Here is a 23,708-nt window from a genome sequence, read left to right on the forward strand (position 1 = left end):
AACCATAAATCCATTAACAACAGTTAGTTAACGATGACTATCTTTTAAATACATCTTTATGCTTTCGTGAACACATGCTTGCTATTAAAATGCTCGTGGAAAACGTTCGTAATATAATATTTTTTTTAGTCTATGTAAATGTCTTGTTAATTTTAACACTCAAAAGCACGGTAGTGCAAGGGTAAGGTGCCTGGAATGGGAATTAGAGTTAGATTCCCGCATGTAGTCTACGCAGAAAGAGAAAAAAATCCCACTGCAATTTAAGAACTTATTTAAATGGTATTATCACTAAGGCTAGGATTTTGATGCAACATGCAATGGTATATTTTTATTATTATTATTATTATTGGAAAGACAAATACATTCCTCAGTTATATATTCATGGGTTTCATAACAAATGAAAGCAAACAAGCATATTTGGTAGGGCATTTTGTGAATTTTTTGGTTGATTTTGTAGGATATTCCATTTTTAGAGGATTTCGTGGCATTTTAGTGCATTTTAAAATATTTTAAAACACTATTTTGCTTTCTTTGTGTTTTCATGAAGGAAAGGACACTTCTTACTGGGTTTTTTTGTTTATTTTCTTAAAAAGCAACCCACCTGTTTCTTGCCAGTACGAAAGTTTCAGAACAACAGCCTTAGTTTCAGGAAATCTGGTAAATTCTTCCCATTGGAACAAATAGACCTAGTGTAAGAAGCGACAAGTGACTTAGAAAAAGTTAATGGGAAAGTGGGAAAGGAATAAAATGATTCTGATTTTGAACAAAAATGAAGGGTTTAGTACGCTATGTTCAAATGCTGATGTTCTGTGTGTAGAATTTTTTTCTACTGGAACTACCAAGAGATTTGCAAACTGGTGACATAGTTTACTTCAAGTAAGCTCCTCTAGATTGAAAGAGGTGGAAAGGAGCTTTTCAATGTTCCATTCTGTGCTAAGAGTCAGTCGGCAGTCATTTTGGTCTGACAACCTACGTACGTTGCAATGCAGAACTGGTGAAATGAACATGTATGTAAGTTTGTTGTAAAAGAGCATTTTGGAAATTTTATAGAGCCTTTTTTTGTGTGTGTTTTTAGTACATTATTACATTTTTATAGAGCACTTTGTGGTATTTTATTGTGTATTAAAATCCTAGCCCTAGTAATCACATACCAACCTGTATGTTGAGTGAAATAAAGAAACTAATAATAATGATGAGTATGATTAAATTACCGTACTTCTTCCTGCAGTTAGAATCGAAACATGAAAGAAACTTAAACAAACCCTATCTCAATTATTAGCATGCATGTAGATGAAAACGGCGTGATTAAATTTAAGTTCTGACTTAAACATTCGTCCTAAGATTATATAAATGATAAAACAAGTAATACAATTCTAAACATAATTTATTAACTTGACGTTATGCACTTATACATAATTAAAAAAAGACCAGAAACATTCTAGTTAATAAAAATTCACATGTTTAGTTTTTGTTTTAATAAAACAGTAGTAGCCTAAACTCAAATTTTACTGATCATTATCCACGAAAATGTAAGGATGCATCTCCAAAACATTTATGTCCTTCTCTAGTAAACTTAACTCCCGCTCCATGTTTGTTTTTCGTCTCTTCTTAGCGTCCGTGTCCGTTATGACTGGCAGCCTCTGGTAATCTCTCTGCATCTCCTCCCAATTTGTCTTCAAACCCTGTAAACAGTAATTCCAAATTCAGAAAGCAACATGACGAATGTTTCGTTACCAATGAAGGACTAGGAGTGTATGTAGAGCGGCGGAAAGCCTGAAATCGATCTTCTTTTGTTCAAGTAAATTGAATGATGGCGAGGGAACAAGCAAAATTCCAAAATTCATTTACTTGAGTAGAAGGGAAAGAAAAGAAGGCAACACCCGCCTTTTTGGAAGTGGCATCGAAAATGTAAGGATTCATTTCCAAAACCCTTATGCCCTTCTCTAGTAAACTTAACCCGACTTAACCCACTTTCCATGTTTGTCATTCGCACTCGAACTAACATGGCATCTACCGAGCATTTCATGGCTTGCTGTGCTTATTTTTACGTTTGAACTTTATTTTGTTAAGGATTTGTAGAAAATTCAGACATTTTACTCTGCAAAGAAAATCCGCCTGAAAGGCCTTTTTATTATCTATAAAGAGGACATGTTCGGGGAAAAGATTACATATGGTGACCCTGGGTGATGACGTTGCTGATGGATATTTGTAGAAACACGCTATTGCGATTTCCACAAGGGTTCTGTAAACACGCATCCGGGTTCCTTCCCCGCTATTAGTTAGGCACAGCTTCTTTAATTTGCTTCAACCAGGAAATCGCTTCAGCCACTCTACCTTACATAAATAATTTCGTACAACAGAATGTTTTAAAATAACGTCACTAAATGCACATTGAGGAAACGTTTTTTCGATCCTGCTTGAGCATTTAAAGAAATTATTTATTTATTTCTATTACGGCTATTCTATGTAGCTTCTAAACCTTTTGGATTAATTGCGACGATGAGGATGATTGATAAAATGGCGAAAGAGATGATGAGATAAACACAATGATAAACCCAAGTCTTATTCAGGATTCGAACATGGACCGTCTGTCTTCGTAGCACGTTAAACTGACCACTCCCCACGCAGGCGGAAGACATAAAAAATAAACGGTAAAATTACTCATGCACCGTGACATGAAGAAAAAAGTACACAATAAAACAATGGCCACATTTAAGTATGAGCCAACTAAATGATCAAATCGGAGAAAAGAGATACTGTTAATGCATCAATTATCCTCCAATATAAAATAAATTAATAAATATTATTGTGGAGTAGCAGTGGCGGCGATTTGGTTCCAAAACTGGGGGTGGGGTGGGGAAAGACAGTTTACGTTCATTTGGTAGATAAGGTTTAACATACGCGTAGTGGGGGAGCAAAAGTGTCAAAACGTGTGTGTGGGGGGAGGGTAACTGCCACCCCCCCCCTAATCGCCGCCACCGTAAAGCAGGTAATAATAACCCAAACCAATACACTTATCAGAAATACGAAGTTCAGTGTAATACCGTGCGACTCAGTGGTGCACCCTGGAATGTGAGGAAGGTGGGGCTGCTTTTTTTATAGTCAGTATTATACATTAGCATAATCTTTTCTTACGGATAGAGAGAGGGGCCTATAAAAACAATCAATTCCCTATTCTAGGCAAGCCGCTGCTCTTGCTACTAATGGAACTCATTCCAAATACTTTACAAGTATTGGTATCTAGGGTATCACCAGGTTGGAAACATTATAAGGCTAGAAATTCGTCCAAATTTGTATTTTGAAATTTAGACCAACGACAATGCGTCTCGAGATTTTAGAAAGCAAACCTAATTGTAATGACCTTTGTAGACTACCTTCTAAATTCTGTCTATTAATAACACGATTAGTCAATAGAAATGTGTCACTATACTTGGATACAATTTTAACACTTGGAAACTGTACCTGATTACCCTGGATGCAAATAAATGTTCAAAAAGTGATTTAATCACTCGCCTAAAAACATTTTTCACAAAATATCCAAAATCCAATAGTCATTTTGGTACAGAATATATCTACCCTTACACTCCCTGAACACGACCTTACACCTCCAGATGGGTTCAATAGAGACAAGCCGCTTATCTTCGAGATCAGTTGACATAGGTATCATACTTTGTTATAATATATTTTATGGTCTCTGGACTGATTCATTTTTTTATCGTAATGATCCAGTGGCGGCGATTAAGTTGTCTGCCCACTTTTCGCCACTTTTGCACCGGGACTATGCAAAACCTTACCTAGCAAGGGAAAGTAAACCGCCCTAACCTTGGTTCCCTAGTTTTGGAACCCAACCGCCGCCACTGTAATGAGCTCATACATTTATTTCTTATATTTGTCAGTCGACGAACTTATGCTTTGCTACACAGTTAAAATACGAGGAAGAGTTTAAAAATAGCAAGACAAAAAATATGAAAATCTTACATTAATTAAGGCAGTCCTTTCTTCATCAGTAAGGCATCTGATCGGTGGTTTATTTTCCAGCGCCTTTAATTCTAATTCAGCTAGCCGTGCTTTTTCTGCTTCTTTTTTGCGTCTTTGGATGTACTCAGGAACCTCGCCAGGGACCTAAGAAAACAAAGGAGACAAATGCACGAGTTACAGTGATGTCACGGAAAGTACATATTCTTATATGCACGTATTGTTTACATTGTAAAATTCATCTTCTACGTAGTTGACGCTTATTACATGCATTGAAACATGTTTTTAGATGGAACGTCTCGGGAGAACACGCGGTCCCTTCATCGGACATTTATTTGTAGTTTGATCAATATTACACTTATAACAACAGGAGAAATTTAACAAAAAGGGAAGAAATAGTTATACAATGTTACATTTTGGAGCCTAATAAGTGAATCGACTGTGAAATAAGCAAGCATTTTTCGATTGAAAATCTTTATCTAATTTTAATTATAAATCCTAAGTAATAACCTAATAACGCGTGGCGCAACAGGCCGTGAGGCTTACCTAACGACTGCCGGTCTTACTCCCACCAGATCATCAAATCAGTTACGGGGTGACGTGTGGTCAGCACGACGAACCCCCAGTCGTTTTTGTATGTTTCCAAGACCGGGTTACGCTACTCATTCGTAGCTTACCAATTTCCTCAATCGCCTTGTAATCAAGGGGTTGCGGTGAAGGCACATAGTGGTTCGGATCCCCTTTGAAAACTGTAGGTTCAGTCCCGATTAGCCTTATTGTGCATAAAGTGGACTTAAAACATCAAATCAACCAACCAAATCAACCCTGTGTCCTCACGATGGTCGGTGGCCACCGGTCTCAGGCCGAAATCTCACGAAAACGTTGTGACACTTCCCCAATGAGACTTGACCTGAGCACTTCCCGTAGTCGGAGCCCAAAGTATGATGCCTTAGGTGCCACGGTGCGGGATATAAATCTTAAATATCATAAAGTAATTTAACATCCTCTTCTTCCCCATGCAAAATTTCTTGATCTTTTCGGTTGGATAAAATTTCAAATTTGGCGGCTTACCCCACATGTGAAAGAGAGAACTGCATATTGAGTCTACTGTATACCATTCTCGTTATTTAATTTCTTCCAATGTTCCTTTGCAATTAATGAAGCCTCCCACCCATTTGAATCCATACATCCCATTACTCTTTTCAAAACTTTTATCTCTTTAATTACATGTTCCTCTTCAAATGTTGTGAGTTGATAGGCCAGTTCTTGGGTCTAAATTTGTAATATCTAAATCATGTTCATGCCATCTCTTCAGCATTTTTCTTTATCTTTGCCTATACATCAAGAAACGTGTTAAATGCTTGAAACAACAACTATAAACTAGAAGAAGAAAGTGCATAGTCCATGATTAGAAAACAAGACTGGTGCTATTATTCGTGCTATCAACTAACGCACAAAAAAAGAAGAAGAAAAAAGATCAACATGTTTTCTCCTTGGGGAAGAAGATAAAAAAAATAAGAATTACTTTTTTTGCTAAATGTTAAGCTATACTGAAATAATTAAAGTAGTTTACTTGATACTAAGATCGTCCCTAGACCAATACCGTACCCCAAACAATGAATTACTAATATGGTGCATTCTTGTATATTTGCAAATTTCATCCAATAATTTCTGCATTTTATTGGAATAAAATTACAGGTATGATGTTTGCTATTTTTGCATGATATCCACTTTCTAGTAATGCCCCTCCAAAAAAGTAAAAATTGTAGATAAATTAAATTCACGTGAGCGAAAGAACAGCAACTTTGAAACTTGCAAAGGGGGAGTAAATCCGGCCTGTTGCTGTTACCAACTGTATTTTTATTTTTTAACGATGTATTGATTAAGGGTGAATGTTTAGAAAAAATCCCCTTTACAAAATACACTTATATCAGTAATCGTATCGTGGATGTCTCTCAAAACTTACAGATTTTGTTTTACACAAACGAGCTACACCTGTCACTATCAGGCTCCGCTGGTTGTGACAATACGCAAAATGACACTACAAACATCAGTCTCCTTCACGTTTATTCAACCTAACGTCGATCAGTTAAGCTTAATATAAATTAACCTTCATGCACTATTAAGTATTAAGTTACCTGCTTGGCGAAGAGTCGATCAAAATTTGGCGAAGGCAGCCACGGATTTCTGTCTCCTTTTCGTGTATCAACGTATCGGATTCTGTAATGTCTAGGAACAAGTTTGGCATGGGGTGCTGCCTTTATCTTCTTTGGTGAAGATTCTCTCTTCCTTTCTACTTCGTCACAAACGCATTTGCCTTCTTCCACTTTATATTCTCCCCTCTTGCCCTTCTTCTTCGTATTGTCTTCTTCACGCCCTTCCTTTTTGTCGTCCGAGAGTTCTTCCTCCCCCTCGCAGATACACAATAACTCTTCGTCCTTCTTCTCTGTTTTCCCTTCCTCTTTCTCCTCCACACATTCTTCTTCTTCACAGCGGCACACAACAATTTCTTCCTTGTCTTCTTGCTTTTCGTCGTCTAATATGTCCTTGACTTTAGCTTTCTCCAGGGCCTCTTTCACACTCCACTTCCGCACCTGACCACGAGGGCACGGAGGCACCGGTGGTTTTCTGAGTGGGCAGAGGCACCTAGCTCCTGATGGATGAAAAGATATGCACATGTCAAACAAAATCCTCAGAGAGATTCCCTCATCATGCTATCTTCAATGACCATGTCTACAAAATTACATGCGTGCCTAAAAAAATTCTGAGAAACTATTTTTTCCACAGTTGACCAATATCTAGCATTATTCGAGAGCGGAAGGACTGCACGTTGGCAGTTGCAGCACGGGTATAGGAAGCAGGGGTGGACAGGGCACACAAATCAGTTTATTATATGCAGCGCAAGCGTGTATCAGGCGAATATGATCGAAATCGATAATTTACGGGTTTGAAGAAACGTGGTGTTTCTTTTATAGATGAGCGAAATTTTAAATGGGAGAGGGAATCGAGTGACACCTGGTTTGATAGATTTTTGTATTCCAAACAACTTTTGTAGTCTCGCACTGGCGTCATGCTTTGGGCTCCAGTCTACGGGGGGAAGCGTAACAACTTTTCTCCTGAGATTGGCCACTGGTTATTATTTAAACAACTTTTGTAGGAAACTTTTTTTTTACAAACATTTTCGAATTATCGCAAAAGAATGGTCTGATTTAATTGAATATGTATATTTGTAACAGGTTAATATTAATGAAATTGCAAACAAAGTGCATAAACTCTCAACGTCACTCTTTTTTCGCTGTTCTACAAAAAGTATGTCATTTTAGCCCAGTTTACACTTACATGTCAAACCTCTAATGTGGAAATGAAACTCGCATTTAGTTCAAGTAAAAAAAAAAACCTTAAATGTAAAAAAAATAAATTAAAATATATATTGCACTCTTCAACTATAACTTCCACTTCACACACACACACACACTTGCGCATTGAATAAATATACGCCTATGTTTACAAATATTGGATAGCATATGATACACTGCTGGTCTAAAACATTAGCAGTTTTACGAAAATATCCTATCCTACAATGTTAGTTTTCGTTCCACCTTTGCAAGAGTTTTAGTATTAGGGAAACAACTGTCACGTGTCACCCTTCTGTCCCCCGTGTGCACGCCTATCGCTCCAGGTTATGAAAAATTATATAAGTCGTTAGGTTGGAAACTACGCGAGGGAGTTGAAGGTAAAAGGTAAAGCTATCCTCTGGAATTGCACGGTACCTGGAAGAAAGCGTAAGAAGGGCCTCACATATTTTCGATCTCCGCCACACTATAGGTGATGCAGGGTGCGAAATCAATGCAGATTGGTGGGGGGGGGGGGAAGAGCAGACAGACACGCACACACACAATAAATTATTTATATATACCGCGTGAGGCACCTAAAAGTACCACCTGAAATAGCGAAGAAACCAGAAACAGTAGCGATGTGAGGTTTGCGGGAAACAATGATATCAAATGGGGCTCGTAAATCGGAGGTATGGGGTGGGTCGAAAAATATCGACAAATGGGGCATCTGGAGCAAAGTCATATTTTTTTAAATGGAACGATATACAATAACATGCATAACACGAGTATAAAAGAGCACACGCAGAGAAACACAACACCGTTGGTCTCATGCCTCTACTGCACATAGGAACGAAGATATGGCCATGTGAAAATATGTAAACAAACTAACAAGTGGCCCACTTGACCGTCAGTACCACGGCATGTAAGACTTCTCAGGTGCCTGACAGAACTGCCTTTACGCAGAGCAAGTTTTGATAGCAGGTCCACGAGATCGTGTTAGTTCATAGCAAGCAGTCGGTGGTAAGAGCGAAGATTATGGTGTTCACAAACATAGAAAAAGCGGACATGATCCTGATTTATGGGGAATGCCGAAAGAATGCCTCAGAAGCCTACCGTGTGTACGCAGAGAGATATCCGGACAGACGACAGCCATCTCGACGTCTGTTTGGCAAGTTATTTATTAAATTAAGAGACACCGGAAGTGTAACACCACGAGCACGTGTGCGGAACAAGCCAACTACAGGTGAGGCAGGTGCAACAAATGTTCTCGCCGTTGTTGCTGTGAATCCGCACGTTAGCTCCCGTGAAATTGCCAGGGATGCTGGGATGAGTCAGCGAAGTGTATTGCTCATTCTGCACACACACAAGTTTCACCCATATTATATCTCCCTCCATCAGGAACTTCACGGGAATGATTTTGTGGACCGTGTTCGGTTTTGCACATGGATGTTACGACACGACACACCCGATTTGTCACGTATCCTCTTCACTGACGAGGCAACTTTTACCAATCATGGAAATGTCAACCTAAGGAACATGCACTATTGGTCGGTGACAAATCCACATTGGCTTCGCCCATGGAGTGTGAACGTGTGGTGTGGTATAGTGGGTGAAAATCTCATTGGCCCTTTTTTATACAAGGGACACTGAATGCTGACCGATACATACAGTTTATACAACATGAACTGCCTGTACTATTGGAGGACATACCACTTCAGACAAGGAGGGAAATGTGGTACCAACATGACGGGTGCCCAGCTCACAGTGCAAGACGCGCTACAGCATGTGTGGAAAATACATTTCCAAATCGTTGTATTGGACGTAGAGGGCCTGTCATATGGCCGGCTCGTTCCCCACATTTGACACCGTTAGACTTTTTCCTGTGGGGAAAGCTGAAGGACATTGTCTACCGGGATGTGCCAACAACTCCAGAGGATATGCAACACCGCATTACTGCGGCCTGTAGGGACATTCCCTACGAGATGCTACATTCTGTGCAACGAGCTTTGCGTGGGCGCCTCGTTGCCTGTATCGCAGCTGACGGCCACCACTTTGAACACACACTTTGACAGGTTTTCGCTTCTTACGCAGTGGTTCTTCGACATACTGTCATGGTCATTTCCATTATGCTGTAACACTGTCAAATACATGGTGCTGACGATGTCTACTGTATTTTTCTTCCTTTAACATGTTCTGTCTTCATCTTGTCCAATGGCTTCCGACATCTCATACTTGTACATGCCGTGGTACTGACGGTCAAGTGGGCCACTTGTTAGTTTGTTTACATATTTTCACATGGCCATATCTTCGTTCCTATGTGCAGTAGATGCATGAGACCAACGGCGTTGTGTTTCTCTGCGTGTGCTCTTTTATATTATGCATGTTATTGTATATCGTTCCATTTAAAAAAATATGACTTTGCTCCAGATGCCCCATTTGTCGATATTTTTCGACCCATCCCATACCTCCGATTTACGAGCCCCATTTGATATTATTGTTTCCCGCAAACCTCACATCGCTACTGTTTCTGATTTCTTCGCTACTTCAGGTGGTACTTTTAGGTGCCTCACGCGGTATATATATATATATATATATATATATATATATATATATATATATATATATATATATGCTATAATGTCATTAAATATATGACAATTATTAAAATTTAAATTATAAAATATATATTACATGGACTGTTTTTCATTCAAAATTCGATTGCAAATTGAAGATTTTAATATACTACTGCTATCAACGATGATTTAAGTGACTAGGGAAAACATTAAGAGACATTAAAATTATAATAGTTTCCTATAAAATTCACATCTAAATGATATTACGCTTTATTAATATATTTATATACTTTGCGGTAGCTGACGAAAGGCGATGAGAAATGGAGAAGAAATAACAAGTCGGACTAATATCTGTGTTCTGGGGATTGCTGGGTTCAATGTTGTTCGTTTTTTGTGTGTGTTTTCGATATTATTCCAGTAAAGTTATTCCGACTTAAAAAATAATGGTTTATCTTTGTTGTTAGAACAGAAAATCTCCCCCCCAAAAAATTTTGGTGGGGGGAATTTAGGACAAGATCGTTGGTGGGGGAATTATCCCCTCTTCTCCCCGGGATTTCGCACCCTGAGGTGATGGGATAACCACCACGCTCCAGCTGTCTTTGCTCCCTCGCCTTCTTCTCATATAAATCAACACTCAAAACAATGATCAGAATTAATTTAACCAATTCTTCACACGTTCATTCTGTTGCTAACATCAGAGTCAATCTAAGAGTAGACATGCATGATAATATAATGTAGTATATTGAGATCGGATCGTCTTACTTAAAGTCATTTCTATGTACGGAGGCTAATTTGGACTAGAATGTGTTGGACTTCAGCAGGATAAAAGAAAAACACTACAACCTGTGCTGTATGCTATATTTTCTAAATAAGCTACGGTAAATATAAATGTAAACCTTACATTCAACTTAAAATGAAAATACTCACTTGCTTGAGGACGGGGAACGCTTATTCCTCCCCTCCTTTTCAAAAACTGTTTTGGTATTGGTGCCGGAACTTCTGGCAGACCCATAGTTTTTGCAACTGCTTCCTTTTTCTTGTCAAAATCCTGTCGCACCTTTCCAGAGTGTTTAGATTTATACCTAATAGAAGGAAAAGTCATACAGATACAAAGTTATCACACTGAAGCTGCAATGTTTCGAAAAAAATCACATTGTACCATGGTCAATTCTAATTGTAATAAGAAAATATAAAATCTAATTATAATAAGACAAGGTATTAAAAGAACATTCTGTGGTCAGCAAAAATGATGCGTGACGCTTTTTCGGAGTCTATGTACCCTGAAAATATCTGCAAAATGCATAATGTTAATACACTTTGCATAAACGTCTTGTGTCAAAATTTGATTTAATAATTAAATTATAACAATTTTAATATTCCAATTATCTCTTATGTAATTCTACGAATGTTGTAAAGCAAAACTCTGGGCTTCCCGATGGTGTAGTGCTAACGTCGTCACCTTGTAACCAAGGAGTCCCGTGTTTGATACCCGGTGGTGGCACATAGTGGTTCGAACTTTAGCGATTAGCCTATCTGTGCGTAAAGAAGACTTAAAAAAAATAAACTCAAAGCAAAAACTCTGGTAGATGGATGTGGTATAATTGCAATGGACTACTTATATGTTAATATGTATAAATATTCTGAACAACTTTTACTTGTTACAAAATGTTCGAACATCGGTATTGCTACCGATTGGGCGACATTGCTACCGGCTCAACATGATGTATTAATGCTTGTGACTAGTAAGTCTCCGTCATACTAAGGAACTATTTTTCACCGTGGGTAATTGTGTCGGGGTACATACCTGGTGTGCACCGATTTGTAAACTTCAAAGTGGAGAAACTGTTGACCCAGATAGGGCAATGCCCATTCTGCCCTCTTTTCCTACGGCCCTGATTCTGGGTTCAAATTCAGACAATATTTTCTCCTTGTCTAATACATCGATTAATGATCTCATGTACACCGCCACGATAAACCGTGTCATAGAAAATAGGTTGTTGAAAAGTTAGAAATCTTCCAATCATGCATAGTTTTGTTTTCGTTAATTTTAAAAACGATATTAATACACAAACATAAATATAAGCATACCATACTATATTGACTACATAATTAGCGTATCTTATCACACTTGCCTCTCAGTTTTCGGTGCAGGAGGTGGTTCCTCTTCTATAAGATTGTAAATAGTTTCATTGTGATCTGTCAGATATACTGAAGCCATTCTGCAGAACGTAAAGTTGAATTCTTGTAAACGGAAGTTACGATACAGTCGTCAACTAAATACAAGCGATGAATAACTAACGGGATTCTTCATATCGTAGCTGAAGGCATTTGGATTGCTTCCTAAAAGTGCATAATTTAACTCTGTGTCGGCAACTAGGTCGTTACGAAGAGCTTATTTTCTTCAGAGCTGAAAAGGAAGAGCGCGTAACACACCTGTCGGCTGCTTCTAGTTTTATTTGGTTGCCAGGCAACTGTTGCGGTGGAGCTCAGGGTAGCAGAACAAACAGGTGACGATCGTATCGCGGAAATGAAGCTCCGAAGCGTGCCGCACTTTTGGCAACTCAACGAGCCAAATTGGTCAAGCGTTGTATTTCGTCTTCTGGCGTCAGCGATCAGGCTAAATGTAGTGTATTAATGCTAAGAGACTTAAACCTAACTACGAAAGCATTCCCCGCTTATGTCAGAAGAGAAGACGAAATGCGGCGCTTGACTAAGAAGGCTCTTGAGTTGAGTGCAAAAAGAGAGACGAAATATATTTCGGGGGGTTCGAATCAAGTCTCAAAATAATAATAATAATGTTTAATTAAAATAATTATTTTGAATTAATTAAATACTATTAATTAAAGTATTCAAATTAACTATTTTTATTAGATGAATAGGTAAATAAGGATAGTGACATAACAGCTCGTATTCATTATGTAGCTTACGTATAGTTAAGGTTGCAAAATTTGTAAAAGAAACAACTGCCCTAGCAAGGGAATTAATGTCAAATAGATAAAGAATTGACTATTTATTGAATATCAAAAAAGGATGTTAAATTCAGTTGACGAAAAATGCATTTCCTGGTAACATTTATGCATATTATTAAAAGTAGTAATAAATCTTGCATGAATCTTCTTTGTTACTGTCATTCAAAGTCGTATTATTCCAATATAATCCTTTGCCTTCCAATAAGTTCGGCAGAAATAAATAACCCTTGATTAAAATAAAAGTAAATTTTCATGATTTAATTTTAGTGCTTATAAGTCTTTCGGGGGGGGGGGGTCCGAACCTCCTCCCTAAATACGTCCTTGGCCGCTTATATGTTGGTTATTTTACTTGCTTTCCTAATTCCTACCTCTCTGGATTAATCGCGACAGTGATGATAAATGAAGAAAGATATGATGAATGAGAATGACACAGTCATGCGTTACTCAGGTTTCGAATCTAGGGCAATCGCATTGAATGCATCACACAAGAAATCCATATTTTCTTGTTTGCTGGAGAAGTGGAAGGGTGTGGAGAAATGTTATTCTCTTCTTGTTTACTCTCATTTTTTTAAAAAAAATATTCGCACACAAACAACAACATACATTGGCGAATTAGCAGCGGGGACACGTCCCAACGAACAAAGAATCCGGATAATAAAAACAAAATTAAGAACAAATACATTAATCGAGACTAGATTTACTAAACATTTAAATAAGCATACATGGGAAATAAAGAGTCCGGGACTTGTTCATTACAAGGAATTAACTTTTAACTCATGGTCACAAAGCGAGAGCATTATGTTTTTGACAGTTTAGCCAGAGCTTATTCCCTTCTGTAATTAATGGTTAATCTAACGTAAAGTAAATCTGTTTAACAAAAATCTACTAATGCTGTCACATTCTAATCAAGAGGGCCTGGATTCTTCCAGGGGCGTAGCGAGACTTATGGGGACCTGGGTCAGACAGGGGATTGCGCACCACTTTTTCAAAACCCATATTTTTATCTTTTACCCAAGGCACACAAATTAAACACTTAGCAGTTGTTGTCACCTGCTTAACGTATTAAACATTCCTTTAATAACTGCATTTTATACCTCGAATGGTTGCATTGCAAAAGTTTAAAAATTGCTTTAAGCAAGGCTAATTTTATTTTGTATTTCACTACGTACTTGAATAAGACTGTAACGTGTGTTTGAATGTTTATACTCTATGACCACTTTATTGGAGTGTAAGACATTGTGTATGTCATCAAGGACGTCCAGAAGGTGGGGGGGCAAGGGGGCCACGGCCTGCCCTGGAAAATGGATGTAAACCTAAAGCTATATATTTCATCATACATATAATTTCATTTCAGCCAGTAAAAGGTTAACAAATTGTAGAGTACAAGGAAAAAATAATAAAATAAAGTAAAACAAGAAACATGAATATAATAATACATGTTTTATGAAGAACACGAGCCTGGGACTTTGTATTGTGCTAGCCACTCCACCAGAATGCCCAGCGAAAATCCATTTACGAAACACGTCAATTTTCATTTATTTCAATTCAGTGGTGGCGATTGAGTTCCAGAACAGAGGTGAGGGCAAGGTGGCAAAAATTGGGCAAATATATATTTTCCTCTGTAAAAAGGTTTAGTATAGTGCGGGGAAAAACTGGGGGGCAGTCGACCCCCCTCATCGCTGCCACAGTTTCGATTTATCGTTTCCGCTTAACCCCCCTCTCCCGACAATACCCTCAAAAAACAAGGAAAAATTACTAAGGTAAACAATGCATTTTTTTCCAGTTTCAATTATTGAAATGCCTTCTTCTCTCCTTATTTAGTGTTGGAAATTATTTTACTTATTCCTAAGAATTAACCCTGCCACCACTTCCACTAACCATGATACCGACGATATTATTATTATTATTTTCAATTTCAATAGCTATTTGTAATTTCACAGCAGCTTTCCTATATTTCATTGGTAAGTCTCTGGCAATTCTCAAACTTCATGATGCGAATTGCAATTCGTGATACTTAAAATTATTGTTTTAAAGTTTACCTGTAGGACTTTATAACAATTGTAATTTATTTTCAATAAAAATATAATGGATATTTATCCATACTCATTTACATGTGTACCAAGATAAATATGATTTTCTATTAGCAGTGTCTTCATCTTCTTTCTTTTTGACTTGTCTACATTATCTAAAGCTTTAAGCAGTGGCGTGCATACAAGGTAAGCTACCGAAGCACTGCTTCGGCATGAGATTCGAATTTTGCATAATTCCCAGGATGTCGAGAGGCATTTTTGCAGAGCCTGTGAAAGACTAAAATGTCAAGCCTGCCCCTTGATGTACTATTGTCACAGATTACTATTGTTTATTTAAAAATTATATATTCAGTGCTTCAGCTATCTAAATGGTCACCACAGGCTAGTGGGTTTAACACTAGAAGCGCCAAGCCGGTCATTTTGACCGTTTTTCAAATTTCAATTTCTGCTTTGCACAGAAAAAAATTTCTTCGTGCGTTGAAATTTTGTGACTTTTCCTAAAATTTGCAGTACATTATTACTGCTATGCGTTATTTACAAAAAAATAATACTAATGGAAATATTTGTTTCTACCTAGAAGCGCCATTGCCGGTCATTTTGACCGCTAATGTATTTCAATGGAAAACCACTTCTCGGTTGGAACGTTTCACTTACAGTTTCTACTCCTATTCTTCCTTCCTCTTTTGGACTCTCCCATGTATGTTGGCGTATTGTCGAAGCTGATAAGAAGGAGAAAGTGAAGACTCAGTTTCGTTTGAACACTGCAGTTTGTAAGCATGTTTTCTAGATAATGTGTCCTCAGTCAAGAGGAATATTTGAAAGTATTAGAGGAGATTAGTGAAAATGAATCCGATGTCGAGGACCCAGATCTTACTGTAGACAATTCCATGCTTCAACACATACAACAGTGTACGGAAGAAGAAGCAACTCGAAACCACCAACCCAACAGGCGTTTGTCATTACAAGAACTTGACACTTTCCTGGCTATTTTATATGCTAGAGGAGTGTATGGGTGCAGTTCTATAGACTACGATTTTTTTTATGGAAAACTACTTTGGGGGCCACCTTTCTTTCAACAAACAATGTCAAGAAACAGATTCAGGGAAATAATGAAATATCTTAGATTTGATTCAAAATCATCCAGATCTGAACGATTACAAACTGATAAATTTGCACTCTGCTATAAAATTTGGGACAAATTATAGGTAATTGTAGGAGTTGCTACACTCCAGGGGTAAATCTGACAGTTGACGAACATTTTTTTTTTTTCGAAAGCGAGGTGTAGATTTACACAGTATATGCCAAACAAACCAGACAAATTTGGTATACAATTTTGGATGCTAGTGGACGTACATTCCAAATACATGTGCAATGCCTTTCCATACTTTGGGAAAGATGAATCAATGATTGATAATTTTAATGTACCTGAAAATGTTGTATTGAGAATTACTTCACCTTATCTAAATGCGGGTAGAAATGTAACTTCTGACAATTATTTCACATCGCTAAAACTTGCTGAGAAGCCAAAGGGGAACAAGACGAGCCTAATTGGCACTATGAAGGAAAATAGAAAGGAGATTCCTAATGAAATTGTGAACATTAGAACACAAGTGTATGAAACATGTTTGCTAAAAAAGGGGGGGACAATACATTGTGTGCATACCAAGCTAAACCAAACAAAAATGTTCTACTCCTAAGCTCCGTGCATTCAGATGTAGAAGTAGATTTGCAAAACCAGATGAAACTCCCAGAAACAATCAAGTATTACAACAAAACTAAATGCGGTGTTATGTTGTTGATCAAATGGCACACAAATATTCAGTCTGTGCTTCATCACGTAGATGGCCGGTACATGTGTTTTACAGTATCTTAGATCTGGCAGCAATAAGTGCATGGGTAGTTTACAAGGCAGTCGCGGGGAGGAATGGTACTAGACATAACTTTTTGATAGAATTAGTTGAGAAACTGAGAGAAGGACATTTGATTGCAAAGCCCAATAAAATATTGTCAACATCAGTATCACATGGACGGAATGTAAGTGGCTCTGTTTCCAGAAAGAGGCGCCAATGCCAGGTAGCATTGTGCAATGAAAACAAAACAAGTTACAACAAGTTACATTTGTTCAATGTGCAACAAATATGTTTGTGGAGAATGTGTTTCTGGTGTAGGAAAGGTACTAAAATGCAAAAAATGTAATATGTGAAATTTCATGATGGAAACTTATTTCCTTGAAGAAAATGAATATTTATTGTTGTAATTAGTGCATGGAAAATAAAAATCGCTGGGTTTCATGATATGTTTGTATTTTTTTTACAAAATATTTTGTTTTATTAGTAATTAGACGATTATTGGCAATATCCATTTTGAGAAATGGTCAAATTTTAAATACCGGTCATTTTGACCGGAGGTGGCGCTTCTAGGTAGTAAAAAATCCTGGCGCTTCTAGTGTTAAGCAACACATTTAAAATGTCGATGTAAGTGTAAATCTGCTCATTTTGGTAATAGTGTTTGAAAACAAAACCTTCACCATGCAATTGCAAGGCTTTGGATGCACGACAACTATTTGCAATGGAGTTGTTGAGGAAGTTGGCGGCCTTAATCTTTAGCGAAATGAATTGGAAAGGAGGTAAAAGCATCAAAGATCTTAGAAATTACTATAACAATGCAAACAGTGCTTGCATTATATCTTAAATACTGCTTACTTTTCTCCAATACTAAAGCTAAAGGAAACTGAAAATAAAGGAATAGGAAAAACAAATCATGCCTCCGCCGCTATCACCATATTTAACAGTTGCTGCCATCTGTTGACAGTTTCTTTCGGAAGGTGCACATACTCCGATTTCCAGTTTGCCCCCCTTGGTTTCTCTCGGCTTCTTCAGTGGAGCAAGATCACAGGAAGAATACAGCAGAGGGAGTTCATAGTTCCAGATCTGCGCCAGGTTCTCGCTGCCTGATCTGGTGAGCTTTTCTTGTCAACAGTCGGAGGAAATTGGCAAATTTGAAGCATTGTGAAGACTTTCTGAATGAAAAAAGCCACTTTGTAAAATAAGTATCTTGAAATGTAGTGTTTCATAAAGCAAAGAAAACAAATTGAAGTTTTTCCCTTTTCAGTTGGGGGTTCGTGCGCTCCGTGAACCCTCTTCAGGCGACACCTCCGATTTTGCTTATACTACCAGAAGCCCTTGGGTTTGTGCAGTGGTCCAGGTAAAATAAAGGTTACCACAACGTTGTCATTTACCGTATATTTCTAAATCCAATAAGAGGTTTTTTGCAGCAATTTCGTGCCCAGAAGTATGTGGTCATCTTTCTTTTGCGGCACATGATGTAGTTTTTCTTTTCTTTACTGAACAGAACCACGAGCTCTAACTCTACCCTCTGCCACGCCTACCGCTTTAGCCTTGAACGTGAAGTGGGATCTGTATCTGAGTAAGGTATGTCTGTATTTGATTTTTTTTTTTTACCGGTACTTTTATTGTCTCCTTCAGTTACTTGTAATAAGGTAACCACTTATAAGTTTTGAAAATAGTTTTCTCCGTAATACATTCTTGAAAAATGGGAGGTCGTCTTGGATTTGGAGTTGTCTTGCTTTCAGATATATACGATAACTTACATTTGCTTCAAGCTATTCTTACCCTTTCTCTGCCAACCTCAGTGGCAGAGTGGTTATCATGCAAACTATGATGGCAAGGGTCCTGGGTTTGAATTCCAGCTTGGCATAGTGTTATTTGTGAGTGTCCCTTCATCAGTTTCATTGCATCTTTCATCCTCACCATCACAATTAGCCAAAAGTGGCAGAAAAGTGATGCTAAATAACAAAATAAAATAAAATCTTACCCTTCTCTAGCTCCTTAAACTTTGTTCTTGGCATTTATTAGGAGCACACCATTATTTTCTGGTAGAGAACATTCTGTTTCATTGTTAAGCTTAGAAAATCCACCTTTTAAAAATATATCTATAATGCTCCAATATTATCTGTAATTGATCTATTCCTCTGGGCAATAAATTGTATGAAACAATCACAAATTTTAAACTGTATATACCAGTATTCCTGCAATAAGTTTTGTATTGTGAAAGTGAATTCCATAGACAGGTTTATATGTTATTCTCAAATTCCTCTTCTTGTGTACTTGTATGTCTTTTTGAGATAAAACCTGGTATAAAGGGCAAACCTAACCACATTCTAGTCTTCTTTGTGGTGCAAGTCCTTTGTATTTAGGATCTGTTTATTTCTATTCTTTTTTATCATCATCATCTTTCGTATGGCCAGTATTTGTAATGATGGACTTATATTTCTTCATTATGGCTTGCTTCTTGAGGATTTCCAACTCACTCCTACTTTCTACTTGATTTTAACCTAGATATAGTATTCCATGTATTTTTCTTTCGAACCGGAAAGGGTTTGAAATTGTAATGTACAAATCTAGTACCTGATGACACATACAACAATATAACTCTTATTGTTTCACTGGAAAAATTGTGGGTATTAAGTGGCATAATCAGTACAAGCATATGAGTATTGATAAAATTACAGGTTGTTGTTTCACGTCGATAGTAACGATTTCGATCACCAGGGAGCAGTACGTACACACAGCACAGAGCAGCCAGAGCCGGTAGTACGAGAGTACTGCGTGTTGACTTGCAAAGAAGATGGTTGGTGTTTGAGTGAGTGTTTATATGGCACCAAAAGTTCCAGTCTTTTGGGAGGGGTACATCTGTGCCCTTTCCGACGTTGGTTATAGTTATAACCAGATAATTAAATAGTGCCAGACGAAAACCTTCCATGTGTCAAAGAAGGGCATCAACGCAGTGTTGAATCACAATAAAGATTGCACCGTACCTGTTGCTGGAACCGGTCAAAGTGGGCCTTGGACATATCGGAAGCCCAAGCGTTCCCCCGATGTTGTGAAGAAAGTGAGATCCTTGGTGCGACGTGAAAACCCTGCAACGCAAAGAGCGATTGCACAGGCAGTGCAATGTTCCCCTGCAACTGTAAATCACATCATAGCCCAAGATTTACAACTTGTGCGGAAGTACAAGGCTCAAGTTCATAAGCTGCGTGCCTCACATGTCCAGGAGAGGAAGACCAACAGTCGGAAGCTCTACGAACACCATCTGGCTGAGGACCGCTGGAAGTATGTGGTGTCCCTGGATGAAGCATGGGTGTATCTGTTGGGATGTGATAAAAAAAGGGGCCATGTACGAGGTCGATCTGAGTGGGTACGTGAATGTGCTGAAAGTTTTCCACGTGGGTTCATGGTTGTTGGTGGTTACTGCTAAAACGGCAAACTTCCACTGCGCAGAGTAGACAAAAAGGCTAAAATAAATGCAGCCTATTACCAGACGAATATTTTGGAGCCACTTTACAGACATGACATTCCTTCTCTCCATGGCAGCGACACATCTCACGTTTTCATCCACCAGGACAAGGCATCCAGTCATACCCCAAAGTCCACGCAGGCACACATGGATCGGATGGCACGTGAAATGGGCATTCATGCAATCCCCCCATTTATGTGAAATCACCCGATGCCTCGCCCATGGATTTTTGTGGGTTTCCGTTGTTGAAACAAACACAATTGAGGGTCTTTGGAAAGCTTGTCAGGAGGAATGGGATCGTTTGAACCAATTTGTTCTTCAACGCAGTCTTCTCCAATGGAAACTCCGCTGCAGGGCCATTGCTGCAAGACAGGGGTATCACGTAGAGCACCACCGCAGGTGGCATCATGGTTTTCCTTAAGGTGAGGTGGGTTCTAACTTTGTTACCGTGGACGTGAAACGACCTTCTGTACTGATAATTTTATCAATCCTGGAACTCCATGAAAAATTATGCCACATTACTCTTTTTTTATGAATATAAAGATATAATTCATATACTTTGGTTTTGCCAAGTACAAGTGTACACACTTTTATCTCCTAAGGAAAACCTACTGCAATCACCTGGTTACTTACATGAATTAAGAAAGTGAATCATCCAGACTCTTCATGGAATACAGAAAGTCACGGAAACGATTTTGTGACACCTGCCCTAAGGTGTAAAGCCATGCTTCCACCAGTGGTTGTGCTTGATATGACGACCCAGACTATAGGCAATAGCCCGACACTGAAGTTTCCATTGGAGGAGGTTTTTGTTCAGAGATGTCTGATCAAGTTTGGACCACTCCTCCTGGCACACTTTCCACAAGCCATTCAATGTGTGTGGGCGACGTAAGGAAATCGCTCGCTTCAAACACCCAAAGGGACAAAAGTCCATTGGTGCAGCGTCAGGAGACTTGACAGGGATGTTGGAATATGGGATAGCACGGATCCTGGTGTCAAGCGCTTGGTGGGCCATGCATGCATGCCACAGTTGTTCGAGCCCTATGGCTGGATGCTTTGTCTTGATGAATGAAGACATTTGACACCTCAGTACCATATAAAGATGGAATATCCTGCTGGTATAATGGATCCAGAACGTGCTGTTATAGTATGCTGCGTTAATTTTCACATTGTGTGCAACTCGATGCAGGGGAAGTTTCCCTTTGTGGCAAAAACCGGCAACCACCATGAAGCCACGGGGAAAACTTTCGCGACACGTGCAAACCCAATTTGGCCGGTCCTTGGCATCCTTTTGATGATAGTAAATGGCTCGGATCCGCTTGGAGTTTGACAAATAGATCCAGGCCTCGTCTAAGGTGACCACATATTTCCATTTGTCACCCGCTAAATACAGTTCATAGCCTTTTGCAATGGACCCTGCGTTCACGGATGTGTTTGTCTGCAAGTGTGTGAACACGTGGCAGATGCTTCACTTTAAGCCGTAAATTCTGGCTGATTATCCTCTGTACAGTTGTTTTGGATCTTCCAACACTCCTGGCAATGGCTCTTTTGTGTCAGCAGATTCTCCTTTGTGACCATCTTCTGCACTTGTCGAACCACACCATTGTACGTTTGGGACAGGGGTGTTGTTTTCTTGCGGCTGTGCTCACACCTGCTTGCTCTGGCTGTGCATTTTTGTTGCATTTGATTGCATTGGCAATACCCTTCTTGGAAATGATGAAACCCTTCGACGAACACTGTTTCGAAATTTCACTGTAGCTGTATCCTATGTCGGAAAGAGCTGTGATGTACCCCTCCCAGAATGGGGTCACTTTTGCAGGCATTTTCCGCTTGGCGAACTTCACTGTCTGCTAGCGTCTTCTCCACACACCTGGTTTCCGATTGCTCTGCTTCACTTGCTCCCCGTACAATTACAGCACCATCGTTCCATAAACGTGGACCAACCTTCTGTATTTGCCATTTCATTCTGGATCAGTAGAATATTGGATATTGGCACTGGTTAATTTTATTTGGTATTTGCAAAAATTTAATACAGATCAATCCAGATTAAACAGAGATGGCATGGATATGCTTTCAAGAACGTTATTTTTTCTCCATATATCACAAATATCACTGGATAATACTCATATATTTTCTCCTGAAGGCGAGATATGATCACAAAAATATAGTATGTTCTTGGGGCCCTCCATGAGTAGAAAATATATTTTTCACATAACTTACTCATTATGAAAGGCATCAGTACTTCAAACCTTTACATGCCTGACAGCTGATAAGGCAGCCACACACTTTATGAGTCCGATGCCTTACGGTTGGTTCATTGCTTAGTAAACACTGCAAGACTGCAATTAACATGCAACTTCCCCAAAACAAAAGATGATATTTCCATTCTGTCTTCTTTATTAATGATATGTACGTGTCAGGGTCTGACATACTAGGGCAAATCAAGAAGTAAGTTCCCCCCCCCCCCCCCCTGGCCCTGTATAAGACAAACAACACATTAGAAAGAAAATAATCATTGGAGAAAAATGTATGAACATTTAACTTTTTTTCGACATAGTCACCAAGATATTCCAAGTACTTTTCGAATCGTGTGACCAGTTTTTCAATTTCTTGTGTGTAAAAATTCCGTCCAATTTCAATTGAGTTGACTTTTGTGCTATCAGTTAACAATCGCGGCACCCAGTGAGAGCATAGTTTACTATACACCCGACTGGTCATGAATCAGCATAGACACACTACCATAGTTTACATAGTTCACTTCCAATCTCTCTTAATTTTCATGTTGCATTTGGCAAGGATGATTGCATTAACACGCTCAGTTTTGTTGATAGTGTTCACAGTTGCAGACTACCCAACACACTGTTTGTCGTTCACGTTCGTTCTTTCTTATTCGAACATCTGGCACCATTTCCTGATCATGGGTGTGACACTGCATTCCCACCATACACCTCGACAATTTGGCGATGGATTTCACTTTGATTATGACTTCGTGTCCACAAAAATCAGACTTAGCGCAACTCAACGTTGGATGCCACCTCAGTACGACATGCCATACTGACACGGTGACTACTCTCATATGAAAGCAGCTGCAGCATGGCTGCTTCGAATATGGGGAGAATACATTCCAGACAGTGCTGGCACCCAGCGTGATTATTTTCACTCTTTTAGTACAGGAACATGGCTTGGATGTAACTTACTTCTTGATTTGCCCACGTGCTTGAATTGCAAAACAAAATGTTCATTGTTAGTACTTTTAACAATTGTTTATCAAAGAAGTGATTTTTTCCTTGAAAAAAAATTAATGTTATTAAAAACAAAATATGAATGGGTTATCATATTTCACCCATTTTTAATTTTTTTTTTAGTTTTTACATAAGATGACGAAAATGTTAAAAAACATGTTTGCAACTGATAATTTTCCAAATACAATTCTTATGTAAAGATTATATTCAATTTTTTTTTGAGAGTTTTGTAAATGTGAACTCTGGCACAAGAAAATACATTGATTTG

The 23,708-nt window shown here is 38.5% G+C and overlaps 1 protein-coding gene across 1 annotated transcript; it reads right to left on the reverse strand.

Annotated features, from left to right (window-relative positions):
- Positions 1 to 1,372: 1,372 nt before the first annotated feature.
- LOC145987153 (uncharacterized) lies at positions 1,373 to 12,332 on the reverse strand. The gene is made up of 5 exons (XM_083121654.1): positions 12,016 to 12,332; positions 10,811 to 10,965; positions 6,114 to 6,628; positions 3,979 to 4,122; positions 1,373 to 1,682 (listed from the first exon to the last, which is right to left on the reverse strand). The coding sequence occupies exons 1-5, from the start codon at positions 12,099 to 12,101 to the stop codon at positions 1,506 to 1,508; spliced, it is 1,077 nt and encodes a 358-aa protein (XP_082977780.1). The 5' UTR covers positions 12,102 to 12,332; the 3' UTR covers positions 1,373 to 1,505.
- Positions 12,333 to 23,708: the final 11,376 nt, after the last annotated feature.

The sequence above is a fragment of the Lepisma saccharinum genome, chromosome 4, assembly GCF_977018435.1.
Source record: "Lepisma saccharinum chromosome 4, izLepSacc3.1, whole genome shotgun sequence".
NCBI lineage: Eukaryota > Metazoa > Arthropoda > Insecta > Zygentoma > Lepismatidae > Lepisma > Lepisma saccharinum.